At 36.7% G+C, this 15,293-nt stretch overlaps 1 protein-coding gene across 1 annotated transcript in view; it reads right to left on the bottom strand.

Moving 5' to 3' along the window:
- Positions 1-8,672: 8,672 nt before the first annotated feature.
- ACAT1 (acetyl-CoA acetyltransferase 1) overlaps positions 8,673-15,293 on the bottom strand; it is a 28,120-nt gene continuing 21,499 nt past the window's right edge. The window contains exons 11-12 of the mRNA XM_019714897.2: positions 12,590-12,747; positions 8,673-8,989 (exon numbers count right to left, since the gene is read on the bottom strand). Coding sequence (XP_019570456.1) covers positions 8,869-8,989; positions 12,590-12,747 — 279 coding nt within the window. The 3' untranslated portion in view covers positions 8,673-8,868. The remainder of the gene's footprint in view (positions 8,990-12,589; positions 12,748-15,293) is intronic.

Genomic DNA, 15,293 nt, shown 5'->3' with positions numbered 1-15,293 from the left:
TGAATGTAGTTTCTCCTAAAATGGGCTGTTAAATAACTATATCTGTACTGAGATATAGCACATTGTCTTCTGTGCCCCTTAAAATGCTGTAGTTACTAAAAAAAGAAAGAGGTGCCTTCTCTGTATTGGACTCACACACATCAGTAAAGTTGATGAATTGGTTTAAATCTTTAAATGAGAACAGAAATTATAATTAGTACCTGACCAATTGTGCCTAGATATGTTCTCTTAAGTGCTTTTTGTATGGTTAAATATCAGTATATTTAAGGTTTGTTTCCTACAGGTATTATGTACTGTTCAAGTCATTTTCTGCAACTTTTTTTTTTTTTTGTATTGGGCCTTTAAAAAACAAAATCCATCCTAACTCTAACACATTTCTCAATGTGTAAATCACATCTTAATTGCTGAACCTTACTGTAGAAATTTGTGTTAAGACATTTTCATGATGTGGCAGTGGTCTATTCCTAAGGAACTAAATACACAATTAATGTTTATTTAACTCAATTTGATACTGTAATACAGTTAGGTTTGAATAAATATTTTCATTAACTTAAAGTTTGAATTCCTTCATATTGGCAGTCATTCTCATTTAGATACTTTGATTAAATTCCTTTGCAAATCAATTCTTGCTTTTTCAGTTCACATAATGCTACAAATTAGACTTTCTTTTCATTCAGTCAGTATCTTTATATGTGCTACATACTAAGAATTCATATACAAGTAAAATAAGTTCATTTTCTTCAAAATTTTTAGTTCACTAGCCAGAAGCCACTAGATAGAATCCAAAGACAACTTGTACTTAGAGCTTTCATTTATGTTCAAGACCAAAACTGTAATCCCCATTTTACCTTAAAAGTCCAAGCATGCTGGACTTAATTGTAGTATGGTACCTGGTAACCTATTTTAACTCAAATGTCCAGTGACAGCATTTCAGGGTTAAAGTATACCACAAACAACTTGTGGCTACTTTTACTACATGTAAGGATGCACTCGTCAGTTTGTACACTTTAGTGGTTAATGTAGTCAAGTATATGCCAAATCTAAGAAGTCTTACAAGACTTAATTACAATTAAAACATTTGATTATTTTAGCCCTGGATATTGTTGGAACTCTTAAGTATGTTGAAATTGTACATCAGAAAAGCATCTATTCGCATTCAGCCAAAGGCTAGGTGCTAGGACTATTAGGAAGACCAAGATTTAAGCTTTGATAGGAGTAATTTTAAAGGCATGTTACTATATATTCTGCATTTATCCATTTCTCAAGCCACCATCTTTCTGCCTCAAGCCCAATTTCTTGAAATTATATATCAACTTTTGACTTTATTATTATGCTTCCTCTTTTAATAGACGTTTTCCTTTTTGCAAATGTTGGTTGACATTTTAACACATTACTAGTCTTTTTTCTGAATTATTTTTCCTACTTAGTTGAACTTAAACTGTAAATATAACTTCCTAATTCTTCTTTTATCTCAGTATCAAGTATTTTCCAGTTTTTAGCAATTTTTTAAAAAATAGTGAATGTATATGTAGATACATATTTGTTCATGCTACCAATTATTTCCTTAGGAGACATTTTAAAGAGTGGAATTACCAAATCAAAAAATTAATGTTCATTTTTTTAAGGATCTGAATACATTTTGCCAAATTCTTCCAGAAAATTAATTTACATTCCTGCCAGGAAATTGTCATTTTTTTCCATAGCATATGCTTATCCCTTACTGGAAATACATTCAGCTATATCATCACTGATTCTAGACTTTTATTTCTTGATTTGTTAAAATTAGTAGTTAGTTCCTAATTAATGTGTAATTTATTTTGATACCTGGTATGAAGTAAGAAACTACATTTTTTTCCCTAAATATTTTACCACTTGATTCAGTATAATTGGTTAAAATAAGGTTTCTCTCCCCCTTATACATTTACTTAGAATGTCTCTTATTCTGTACTGATGCACAGTATTTTATTCACAATTCTAAAATCCAAAAGGCTCTGACAACCAATATTTTTCCCCTAAGTTTACCATCAAAACTCATTTCATGGCAAAACCTGACCTGATTTGACTGAGACTTCATGAGTCCTTATATCGTTTGATATGAACATTCATATTTTGCTGGAAAAGTAGTAATGTGCTTAATTTGTATCCTGTTTCAGATTCAACTACAGGTATATGAGATATCTCATATACCTGTAGTATATCTCATATACCTGTAGTTGAATCTGAAACAGGATACACTGTGTGTGTGTATATATATATATATATATATAGTGTCAACTTTTTTTAAATCCTAAATATTCTGAATTATGAAACCCATCAAACCATAAATGTATAAAATCAAAGATTTTTGGACCTGTATTAAATTTATACACGTATATATGCCACTATATACTATGGTAAATGGATTACTTTGTGTCACTGATTTAATCATAGCTTTATGTCCATCATAACATTTTTTTAAGTACTCACCCCTTTTATGCTCCCTGATTAACTTTAGAATCACTTGTATTTCAAGTTGAAGTCCCATTGGAGCATTCATTTGAAGTACAGTAACCTATAAGTTAACCTGATACTGAAAGAAGGAAATCGTACTGGTTGGTGATATGGTATGCAGTAGTTTTGTAGTTACCATAAGTTTCTTGATAACCTGGGTATTTTGTTGTTTGTGGTTATTTTTAGGGAACTCTTCTTTCCATTGTTTTAACTGGTTATTGCTTTTTTAATATAAAATTTTTATGAAAGGTGCACAAACTATTAAGTGAATACAGTTCAATGAATTGTCTAAAAGTACACACATCCACTTAATTACCCAGATCAAGAATAGGACATTTCTAGTAGGCTAGACTTCCCTCATACTTCCTTCTAGTAACTGTTAGCCCCAAGGGCAATTATCCTGGCTTCTAGCACCATACTAGTTGCAGCTTTGTTTTTTTAACCTGGTATAATGGATTCATGCAGTATATGGTCTTTTATAACTGCCTTTGCTCAACATTGCAAGATCTACTCATGTTATATATAATTCAGTTCTCATCTTCAGTGTTGAGTATTTTTTCATTGTTTATCCACATTGTATTATACCATTGTATACCAGTTAATCCATTTTATAGTTGATGAACATTTAGATTATTTCCAGTTTGGGGCAATTATAAATTTAGAACCTTTAAATATTCTTGTCATGTTTTTTGGTGAATGTATTATACTTTTCAGTTGCTGTAATCTAGGGTTGTATATATCCTTATTCAGATTTTTCAGTTTTCCAGTGTGGCTGTACCAAATGATAATATCAATAGTGCAACGAAAGTTCTAATTGTTCCACATCATTGTTAATACTTGGTATTTTATTTTAGCCATTTTGTGGAGTATTTTGGTATCATTGTGGTTTTAATTTGGTTGTTCCTGATAGTTAAACCCCATTTCAAATTCATATTGGCCATTTGGATTATCTCCTTTTGTAGACTATTCATGTGTTTTGCCCAGTTTTGTATAGGTTGTCTGCCTTTTATTACTGATATGTAGGTGTTCTTTCTGTATTCTAGATACAAGTCCTTTTCCAGATGGACAGATGTCTAAATATTTTACCATGTTTTTCTTAGATTTGTTTAATCTTTTGTATTTTCATTAATCATCCATCTGGAATTGATTTTCCATAGGGATATCTAATTAATCCAGCACCATTTATTGAGGAAAGACTATCCTTTCCCAAATATATTGCACTGTTACCATTGTCATAAGCTGTTTACAAGTATATCTGGATTTGCTTCTGGACTCCAATTTGTTACATTAATCTATTTTTTAAAGATGTGCCAGCAACATGCCATCTCAATTACTTTAAGAAATCTATTTGTTTTATTTTATATTTGGGCCCTACTGAGGGAACTATTAGAGCTAATGGCTTTCCTTATGGTTATTTTTTACTTACTAATGGTGTATCACCTCTAAATAATTATTTTCCAGTTTTATTTCTTACCACACTGATTAGCACTTCCAATACAACTAATAATGATCAAAGTAGGCTTCCTTATCTTATTTCTCATTTTAATGGAATGTTAAGTATAATGTTGGCTTTTGTTTATAGTGTTTTAAGAATTTACATTAGGAGTATCTATTTAACTTAATTAGGTGCTGTTCTAATATCAATTAAAATAACATTAATAAGCCTAATATTGTTTACCTTGCACTCTTAGTGATTTTTTAAATATAACTAAATTTGATTTGTCAACATTTTATTTAAATGTTTGCTTCTAATGAGATTGGTTTCAAGCTTATGGAAATTCTTTACATGAATTTGGAACTTTCCATCTCTTTCTAGTTTATCTGACTATTGGAATAATAAATACCTGTTTTAAGATTAATGCAATATCTAAATAAGACAATATATGTAAAACATTTAGGTGAATGTCTGGAACATAAGCACTTTAACAATTAGCTGGTATTCTAGCTGATGGTGTATTTTAATCCTAGTTTCTGCAGCATTTTATTTAGAATGGGAAATAATAACTGTTCCTTGAAACTAAATCACTGATAAATCATTTAGGCATAGAGGCTTTTGCAGAAGAAAATCAGTTTTTTCCCCAAAATTTCTTCCAGGCTGATTGGTCTAGTCAGGCTTTGAGATTTTTCTGAATTAAAAGTATTTTTTCTCTCTAATATTTACTTGTGTTCTCTTTAAATTAGATGTGACTAATTTTTTTCTGACAAAATCATCTCATATTTGACAGCTGTATACTTTTTTGCTTTACTAATTTCTAATTTATGCTTTGTTTCCTATTTTCCTCAGAGTTCTTTTTTCATGTTTAACGTTTTTAAATTGAAGAATTATCTGATTTTTCTTTTTCTTTTAAAACCATGTAAGCATTTAAGGAGATTAATTTACTTCTGATTTCAAATTTAGACATCAAAATTTGGAAAATGTGGTAAGTACTGTCATTTTTTTGTTTAGTTATTTTTTATATCTTTACTTAGAATTAGGTAGCATGCTTTTTTTTCCTTATATATCAATTAAAATTTTTGAAGTTATACTTATTTTTAATACTTTTGCCTTTTAACCTTCATACTAGAGTTTTAAGTGATTTACCCACCACCATTACAACATTACAGTATTCTGAATTTATTTATCTTTACCAGTGTGACTTATACTTTCAGATGTTTTCTTGTTACTAATTAGTGTCCTTTCATTTCAGGTTGAAGAAGATTCTTTAACATTTCTTGTAAGTCTGGTCTAGTGGTGATGAACTTCAGCTCTTGGTTGTCTGAAAATTATCTTTCCTTCAATTCTGAAGGACAGCTGTGCTGGGTGAAGTATTTTTAGTTGGTGGTTTTTTCTTTCACCACTTTGTATATATTATGCCACTCCCTTCTGGCCTCTAAAGTTTTTGCTGAAAAATCTGCTGATTGTCTTACAGGGATTCCCTTGTACATAACACATTATTTCTCTTGCTGCTTTTAAGATTCTCTCCTTGTCTTTTTACTTTTATCATTGTAATGTGTCTCAACATGCGACTCTTTGCATTCATCTGTTTTGGAACTCTCTGGGCTTCCTTGTGTGGAGTTTTGTTTCTTTTCCTGGGTTATCAAAATTTTCAGCTATTGTTTCTTTGAATAAACTTTGCTCCTTTCCTCTCCCTCTGGGATCACTATAATGCATATATTTGCCAACTTGATGATATCACATAGGCCTTTAAGCCATCTTCACTCATTTTTATTCTTTTTCCTCCTCTGATTAGATGATTTTCACTGCCCTGTCTTTGAGTTCACAGATTTCTTCTTTTCACTTGATACACTCTGGTGTTGAAAACCTGTGTTGAATTTTTCAGTGCACTTATTTGATTTCTACAACTCTGAATTCTGTTTAGTACTTAGATTTTCTGCCTCATTTTTGAAATTCTCACTGTCTTTATACATTGTTCTCCTAACCTCATTGAGCATCTTTATGGCCATCAACTTGAATTTTTACCAGGTATATCACCACTTTTTCATTAAGTTATGTTTCTATAGTTTTTCTTGTTTTGTTTGGAACATACTCCTCTATTTCTTCATTTTCCTTTATTCTTTGTGTTGGTTCTGTGCATTAGATAAAACAGCTACCCCTCCCAGTCTTGACAGAGTTGTCTTCTGTAGGACATGAATCATATCAATCAGCCTACTCAGGGCTCCTTATTGTTTCTTAAACATTTGTAATTGTCCATGCTGCCTTCTTTGTTCTTTGTGACTCCAGATAGTGGAAGGTTTGCCAAAACCTGTCAGTGTCCTAAAGGGAAGAATAGCAGTCAGCACCTAGATGCAGACTGATTGGAACCTGTACCATCAGACAGCAGCTGGTAAAGTATGTAGTTTGGACCCTTTCAGGGAGATGAGGTTTTTTGCGTCTCCTTCTGCACTGGGCCCAAATGTATAGCCATGGGTAGGGGTCCTGTGCCCATTAGTAATTGTTTCTTTGCTATACTTTTTGTTGGACCTATGAATGCAAGCCCTATTGGCCATCAAAGCTAGGTTATCCAAAGGCCTGTCTCTTGGTTGGCATCTACAAAAGCTGTTGTGCCAGACATGTGTATGAGCTCCTTCTAGGGACATACTGGCAATTTGTAGTAGGCTTAAGCCCGAAGGTGGAGGTGGTCCCTGGTCTCCAGTAAGGATCACAGTCAGCTCCTAGTTGTGTGCTAAATTCTCTTGTCATCCTCCAGAAAAAACTTACTCTATGTCCCTCTACTTGTCTTCGGGCTTGTGACTTCACTTTGAATAATCTTTTCTTTATGGAGATTAGTTCTTGTCCTATTTTAACATTTTATGCCTTGATTTCTAATAATTTAGAAGTCAGCCTCTTTTACTTTATAATTGGGCTTTTCAGCTTTTGTCTTTTAAAATGTAAAACTCGTTTTTATTTATACGGGCATTTGCTTTTATTTAGCGTATACAGTTGCCCCTTAAATAACGGGTTTGAACTGCACAGGTCCACTTATAGCAGATTTTTTTTCAATAAATACTTGCACTGTTATCAGTCCGCAGTTGAAAGTCTGCGGATGTGAATGGCCAATTATATGCATTAATCTACACCATTTTATATATGGCACTTGAGCATCCTTGGGTTTTTATATCCACAGGGGGTCTTGGAACCAATCCCTTGCTGAGGGACAACTAAGTCTCGGGAAGTCAAAAGTTATATGCAGAATTTAGACTGCATGAGGGATCAACACGCGAACCCCTGCATTTTTCATCCAAGTGTAAAATTTCTCTCTGTTTTACCACTACCGTCCCTTCCTCCCCAGCCAGTCCTTAATCATTGAAAAGTTTTTAAACACTCTCATTTCTGAATTCTTAATTTTGATTCTTTTTTCCTGTCATTTTTGGAGGAAACATCACTGCTATATTTTCTAAGCTCTTGTATGCCTAGACACCTTCTAGTATCTATCACTTTATTCCATTAAAAATACTATGCAGATATTGGTCACTTGTCTTCTGGCATTTAATATAACAGAAATAAGGCCTAAGACTACCTATTTTTCTACCTAGATATTTAAAGATTTTTTTTCTTTACTATATCTTTTCTCCAGATTGTCTTAGCACGATTCTCTTAATTTTGCTAATGAAATAAGGCCGTCAAAACCTGCCCACTTAATACTTTAAAAAAATCTGAGTTTTTTAAATTGTAATTATTGCTTCAGAATATTACTTTTCCTTCTTTTTAAGAAGTAACATTTACTTGTTCATTCTATATCTTTTTTTATTTCCTATTTTCAGTTTTTCCCAGAATTGTCAGAGAGCTTTACAGATGTTTTTAGGGATAATAATGGTAGGAACCCTCTTGAGTTTTTGTGAGGATTAGAGGAATTAATGCATATAAAGCCTCTAGGACAGTACTTAACACATAATGAGCCATAGACATTAGCTGTGATTGCTATACAGATATTTCTGAAAGTACTCTGCCAGCCAGTATTTCTTTTTTTCCCCCACATATTGTCTTTTATTCTTTGAAAATGAGGATCTACAATGAATTATTTGCCAAGATATGTATATACAATGATCTTTTCTGTACCCTCCCCTACTACTGTTATTCTCAACTTTAGTTGGAGCTTTCCCTTCCCAGAGCTTCAGCTGAGGTTGGTATGCACAGCCCCTGCCTACAGTATGTTTTTTTCCAGATGAAATGCGATTATAAATACTTGAGCTGCATTTTATCCTGCTTAAGAAAAGGCATTCTGGCATATGGGAAGTGGTAATCTCTTCCCTTTATGTATCCATTCAGTTGAGCAGTTTCTGTCTTCTTTCCCATTTTCTGTGCTGCTATAGTAATTCAGAATTCAAACCCCAGGATTTTCTAATTGTGAACCCATCCCTCCTCAAATCCTGATTGCTGATCTTAGGAGAAATTACACCCACTCTAGACCTGAGCACATGGGTTTCTCCTCTTCTAACAACACTGCACACACTGTCTGTGGCTTCTTCACTAATGGTATGGAGCATTGCTACTTTGCCCAATGCAGCCACCCTCACATTAAAGAGTCTACTAAATCTAAATTGGCTATAGATGACATTCATATCTTTAATAATCCTCAAAAATATAAATTATTCTCTAAAATGGTAGCTCCTTGCTATTTGTACATCACTTAAGTTTGCATTCATATTTAAAATATTACAGCTTTGTAATATAAAAATGTTAAACATCTAATGATTAAAAAAACTTAAATCAGAAGAAAAAATTTATTTCTAATTTCAAAAGGTTTGGGGATTTGAACTTTTCATCTTATTAAAAAATAATTAAAATAGAAAATAATAAAAAAGAAACATTATTTTGAGTACAAGGTGACCCAAGGTAGTTACACTGATTACAGGCCTTTACAATCTGTAGGGTCGTCGCCTTAGACAACCGAGGTTGTCTTACAGCTTCTGGACCAGCATGGCAGAAGCACCTCCTCCTCCATTGCAGATACTGGCAAGACCGTATTCTCCTTGCTTCAAGGCATGAACCAAATGAACGACAATCCTGGCTCCAGACATCCTAGGATTAAGAAAGCATTTTGGTTCTTTAATAAATTATAAAATTTATCAATACAAAAAATGTTTCTATTCCAAATTAACTTCTTGGAAAGTTTATTAGCCATATCTTGTAGCTGAATTGAATTATTAATACTTTTCTTAAACTTAAGAAACTTGTTTCAAGAATGGTTACAGCTATTTTTTTTTTCAATTGGGAAACAGCCATAGTCATTGGTTACATATTGCTTTCATGCTACAATGGCATAGTTGACTCTTTTAAGGAGGGCACAACTCCCAGTGGCCCATGTGGGGATCGAACCAGCAACCTTGGTGTTATCCCACGTTCTAACCAACTGAGCTAACTGGTCACCCCCAGTTACAGATATTTTTAATGAGCTATTTTTTTTTTAAATTTTTACTTTTCAGTAACAGTTGACATACAGTATTATCTTAGTTTCAGGTGTACAACACAGTGATTAGACATTTATATAACTTACAATGTAATCACCCCAATCCAGTACCCATGATAACATACATAGTTTCTACAATATCATTTACTATATTCCTTATGCTATACTTTATATCGCCATGATTATTTTGTGATTACTAATTTCTACTTAATCCTGTCCCTTTCCACCCATCCCCCAACTCCCCTCCCATCAGAAAGCTATCAAAATGTTCTCTGTATCTATGAGTCTGTTTATTTTGTTCCTCAGATTCCACATGTAATGAAATCACAGCATTTGTCTGTTTCTGTCTTACACTCCACTCAGTACAATGCCCTCTGGATCCATCTACGTTGTTGCAGATGGCAAGATTTCATTCTTTTTTATGGTTGAGTAATGTTCCATTGTATATATATATGTACCACCTCTAATTCATCCATTGATGGACACTAATGTTGCCTCCATATGTTGGCTATTGTAAATAATGCTGCAGTGAACATATGGATGCATATGTCTCTTCAAAGTAGTGTTTTGGGTTGCTCTGGATAAAAACCCACAAGTGGGATTACTGGTTCCTTCTTTGTCTCTTGTCAGAAAGTCTATTTTGTTAGGTACAAGTACAGTATTGCTGCCCCAACTTTTTTTTTTTCCAATCCATCTTAAAGAAGTCCCTGTAACAACATTTCCTGTAATACTAGTTTGTTGGTGATGAACTCCTTTAGCTTAATCATGTCTGGGGAGCTGTATATGTGTCCTTGAATTCTAAATGATAGCTTTTCTGGATAGAGTAATCGTGGTTGTAGGTCCATCCTTTTCATCACTTTGAATATTTCATGCCAACCCTTCTGACCTGCAAAGTTTCTGTTCAGAAATCAGCTGATAGTCTTATGGGAGCACCTTGTAGGTAACTACCTGCTTTTCTCTTGCTGCTTTTAAGATTCTTTGTTTTTAAACTTTGGCATTTTAGTTACAATGTGTCTTGCTGTGGCCCTCTGGGTTCATCTTATTTGGGATTCTGCGCTGCCTAGGCTTGTATGTCTATTTCCTTTGGCAGGCTAAGAAAGTTTTCTGTTGTTGTATCTTCAAATAGGTTTTCAATTCTCTTCTCTTTCTGGTACCTCTATGATGCAAATGTTGATATGCTTGATGTTGTTTCAGAGGCCCCTTAAATTATCCTCATTTTTTTTGACTCTTGCTTTTTGCTGTTCTGATTGGGTGTTTTTCTGCCATTTTATCTTCTAAATTGCTGATTTGATCCTCTGCTTCATGTTGTTTCCCTCTCATATGTTGTTCATTTCAGTTATTCTTCATTTATGACTAGTTCTTTTTTATGTTTTCCATTTCCACTTTTATTTTTCCTATCTCTTGAAGTTCTCACTGAGATCACTGAGCATCCTTATAACCACTGCATCTGTTGGATTGCATGTCTCCATTTTGTTATTTTTCTGGAGCTTTGTTCTGTTCTTTTATTTGGGACACGTTTCTTTGTCTCCCCATTTTGGCTGCTTCCCTGTGTTTGTTTTTGTGTATTAGGTAGGGCTGCTATGTCTCCTGGTCTTAGTAGATTGGTCTTATGTAGTAGGTGTGCTGTGGGGTTCAGTGGTGCAATATCCCTGGTCAGCTGAGCTGGGTGCTCCAGGTGTATCCCTTGTTTGGGTTGAGTATGCCCTCCTGTTGTAGTTGAGCCTTCACTACTGTTTGCACGTCAGTGAGAGGGACTGACCCTCGGGCTGACTGGTTGTAAGGACTGGCCATAACTACAGTGGAGGAACTGATAATAGGGAACCTACAGAGTAAGATTTGCTTTACTAGTAACTTGTTTTACTAGCAGCCGAGTAATGCTCTGGCTCAGTCCAAAGCTGGCCACTGGGTGTGCCAGCCTTGGGGCCGCCTGTGAGGGGCCACACTGCAGGCCAAGTTCAGTCGCAGCCTGTGCCCTGCCCAAGGCCACCTGGCATGATCCACATAGCTGCCACCCACACTTGTCTTGGAGGGCCTCTAGAGGCCAAGCCACAAACTGAAGCCAATTGCCTCTAGTGCTGGGTTTAGGGGCTGCTCACCAGAGGTACGGGAAACGCAGAAACCACATGCTGCTTATTTGGGTTTTGTGATCATTTGTGAGATTTTAGGAAAGTCCACAGGATGAGCCAAGACCAGCTGTCTGTATGGAAAAACCAATGGAAGCGGCTGGGTTGACCCACAAGTTGGGTGGGGTGGGGGTCTCGGAATCACCAGGGCAGGGCAGACAAATGGTGTTAGCTAGGTGGATGTGTACTCAGTTACAGTGGCCACCTACATCTGCACAAAGGAGACAGGGACTCAACAAAAGAATGGTTTCTGCCAGCTCCTTAGTCCAGGAGAAAGCTGCCCCTCCAGCCCTCACTCTGAAGCCAGACAATTCAGTTCCTCCCCGTATGTTCGCAGTGCCTTTGTAGCTGCTGCTCCAGTACTGCAGCTCAGAGCCAGTGAATCCATCAGCGAGTAAATCAGTACATGGGCCCTTTAAGAGGAATGCCTGGGACTCCAGCTGCCCTCCATCTCATTCAGCCACAATCTCCACTGGATTTCACAGCCAGAGCTGTGGGAACTTCTCTTCCCAGCACTGGAATCCTGGGCTGGTAGCATGGTGTGGGATTGGGGCCCCTTGCTCCTCAGGGGAGACCCCTGAAGCTGAGATAACCCTCTTGATTAATGGTCAGACATGGGTGTTGGACCAGCCTGTTCCATGTCTCCACCCCTCCTATCAGCCTCAACGCCTTCTATATATCCTTAGATGTAGGACTTCTGTTAAGCTAGCAGGTGATCCTCAGTGATGGTTGTATAGTTTAGTTGTAATGATGTGGTCGTGAGAGGAGGCAAGTGCAAATTTTACGTAGACTGCCATCTTGACCGGAAGCTTTAAATCTGGTTACAACTTTGTTAAAAAGCCCAAGCATAGACTTTAATCTTAAATCTTGTTCAGCATAAAACAATATTAAGTTTTTAAGCAACAGATGTGACTGATGTGTTCAGTGATGGATCCTATCACAAATGGTGTTTGCCTTATGAAGGATGGGTGGGAAGGAAAACTGTTAAACCCAGAGTAATAGAAATTAACATGAAGCAGTTTAAGTTTAGATAGAAATACAAAGCAACCATTAACCTAGTTAGAGATTTTTCTTTATGATTTTACCTACCCAATTGGATGTCCCAGAGAAACAGCTCCTCCATTGATATTCACTTTTTGGGGATCAATCTCCAGCATTTTAATGTTTGCTAGTACAACCAAACTAAAGGCTTCATTTACTTCCCACATTGTAATATCTTCTTTTTTCAATCCTACGTCTTTAAGAACCTAAAATATTTAAAAATATAGATTATGTTCAAATAATTAACATTAAAATTTTTTCACTATACTGTTGGAATTCTGCAATTTTGGTCTGTATTTCCCTTTATATATATGTTTTTTTTGTTTTTGTTTTTTCAATGACAACATACTATTGTATTAGTTTCAGGTGTACAACAATGATTAGACATTTATATAACTTATGATCACTCAATAAGTATAGTATCCATCAGACACCATGCCTATTTATTGACTATATCCCATATTATTAATATTCCCTATACTGTACTTTACATCCCCATGACTATTTTATAACTACCAATTTGTTCTTCACCCCTTCCCTTTCCACACATCCCCCAGCCCCCCTCACATCTGGCAACTCTTCAAAATGTTCTCTGTATCTATGAGTTTCTGTTTTGTTTGTTCATTTGTTTTGTTGTCTAGATTCCATATGTAAGTGAAATCACATGGCATCTTTCTCTGTATGACTTTCTTCACTCAGCACAACACCCTCCAGGTCCATCCATGTTGGCACAGATGGCAAGAACCCATTCCCTTTCATAGCCAAGCAATATTCCATTGTATATATGTACCGTCTCCTATTTGTCCATTCATCCATCGCCAAACACTTAGGATGTGAATGTTACACTTGATGTTGTCCCAGAGGTCTCTCAAACTAGCCTCATTTTTATTTTGTTTTCTTACTGTTCCAACTGGGTGCCAAATCGCTAATTCGATGCTATGCTTCACCTGATCTGTTGTTGATTCGCTCTAATACATCCTTCATTTCAGTTTTTGTATTCTTCATTTCTGACTGGTTCTTTCTTATAGTTTTTATCTCTTTGTGGAAGTTCTCCCTGAGTTCATCTGTTCTTCCCCAAAGTTCACTGAGCATCTTTATAACTAGTGTTTTAAACTCTGCATCTGGTAGATTGCTTATCTCCATCTTGTTCTTTCTTTGCAGTTTTGTCCTATTCTCTCAGGTGAGATGCTTTTTTGTCTCATTTGGCTGACTCCCTGTATTTGTTTCTATGTATTAGGTAGATCTGCTACGTCTGCCTGTCTTGGCAGGGTGACATTATGTGGCAGTGTCCCTGGTCACCTGAGCCAGATGCTTCAGGAATGTCCCTTAGTGGTACACAAGTTTGGTGAAGCAGGGTGTCAGGGAGTCACCAAGGCAGGGCAGGTGGTGTTTACCAGGTTAATGTGGATTCTGGTTTGATGCCAGTGATGAGCCTCGAGCTACTCAGTTAAAGGCTCAGAGCACACCAAGGCCAGCCACTGACCTCCTGGGGTCCACCAACCCAAGAGTTGTTCAAGAAACACTGTAGTGAGGACCGGGAATGGCTGCTGGTTGTGAAAGTGCCCCTGGTGGCCTGCAAGTTGAGGCCAGCTGTTTGTTGCTGAAGGAGACTCCTGCAGTGGGCGGGGTGGAGCTGGCTGCAGGTCTCAGAAATTGCCTCCAGTGGTGTGCAAGTTGGGTGCGGTAATGTCCCAGGGAGTTACCAGAGTGGGACAAGGAGTTCACCAGGCCAAGGCAGGTTCAGTTTTGGCTGTGTGGGGGAGGGCTCAACACAGGAATCATGCCACCTGCCTACCGGCTGCCCAAGAAGAGGGTTCTACACAGGGAAAATGGCAGCTGTCCCTCCAATCCTCACCCTGGAGCCACACGACTCAGTCTCTCCCTGGGTATCTCTGGCACTTTCCAAGTCATCATCCCTCTGCAGGAGCTGAGGGTGCCTGCGAACTGTCTGTGTGCCAGCCCTTTAAGAAGGCGCCTGTATTTCCAGCAGCCTTCCTTCTCACCCAGATGGTATGAGTCCCTACTTTTTCACAGCCAGATGTGGGGGCTCCTCTTCCCCGCAGTACTTGGGCTCAGAAGCCTAGTGTGGGGCTGAGGTCCCTCATTACTCCAGGGTGGACCTCCATGGCCTAGATATCCCTCCTGATTCTCATCCACCACACATACCGTGTTTCCCCAAAAATAAGACCTAGCCGGACAATCATCTCTAATGTGTCTTTTGGAGCAAAAATTAATATAAGACCCGGTATTATATAATTATATTTATTATATTACATTACATTATGTTACATACTATACTATATTATATATTATACTATTATTATATTAGACCCAGTCTTATAGTAAAATAAGACCGGGTCTTATATTAATTTTTGCTCCAAAAGATGCATTAGAGCTGATTGTCCAGCTAGGTCTTAATTTTAGGTAAACACGGTAGGTGTGGGGCCAGCCTGTTACGCGTCTCTACCCCTCCTACCAGTGAATGTGGCTGCTGCTTTATATCCTTAGTCATAGGATTTCTGTTTAGTTAGTCTTCAGATGGTTCTCCAGGTTGACTGTTCTATAAGTTAGTTGTAATTTTAATGTAGTCATGGGAGGAGGCAAACACAGCATTCATCTACTCCACCATCTTGCCGCACCCCACAACTCAGTTCTGAATTCAAGTGTTGCATGCATGAATCTGATTAACAAAACTGAAGTACTAGCTTCAGGAGAACTGGACAACTGTATTACATCTCCTGGTCTTGGCAGG

This window comes from Rhinolophus sinicus, linkage group LG06 (assembly GCF_036562045.2).
Source record: "Rhinolophus sinicus isolate RSC01 linkage group LG06, ASM3656204v1, whole genome shotgun sequence".
Classification (NCBI taxonomy): domain Eukaryota; kingdom Metazoa; phylum Chordata; class Mammalia; order Chiroptera; family Rhinolophidae; genus Rhinolophus; species Rhinolophus sinicus.
Note: the sequence above shows the minus strand (reverse complement) of the source record. Positions and strands in the feature narration are given on the sequence as shown.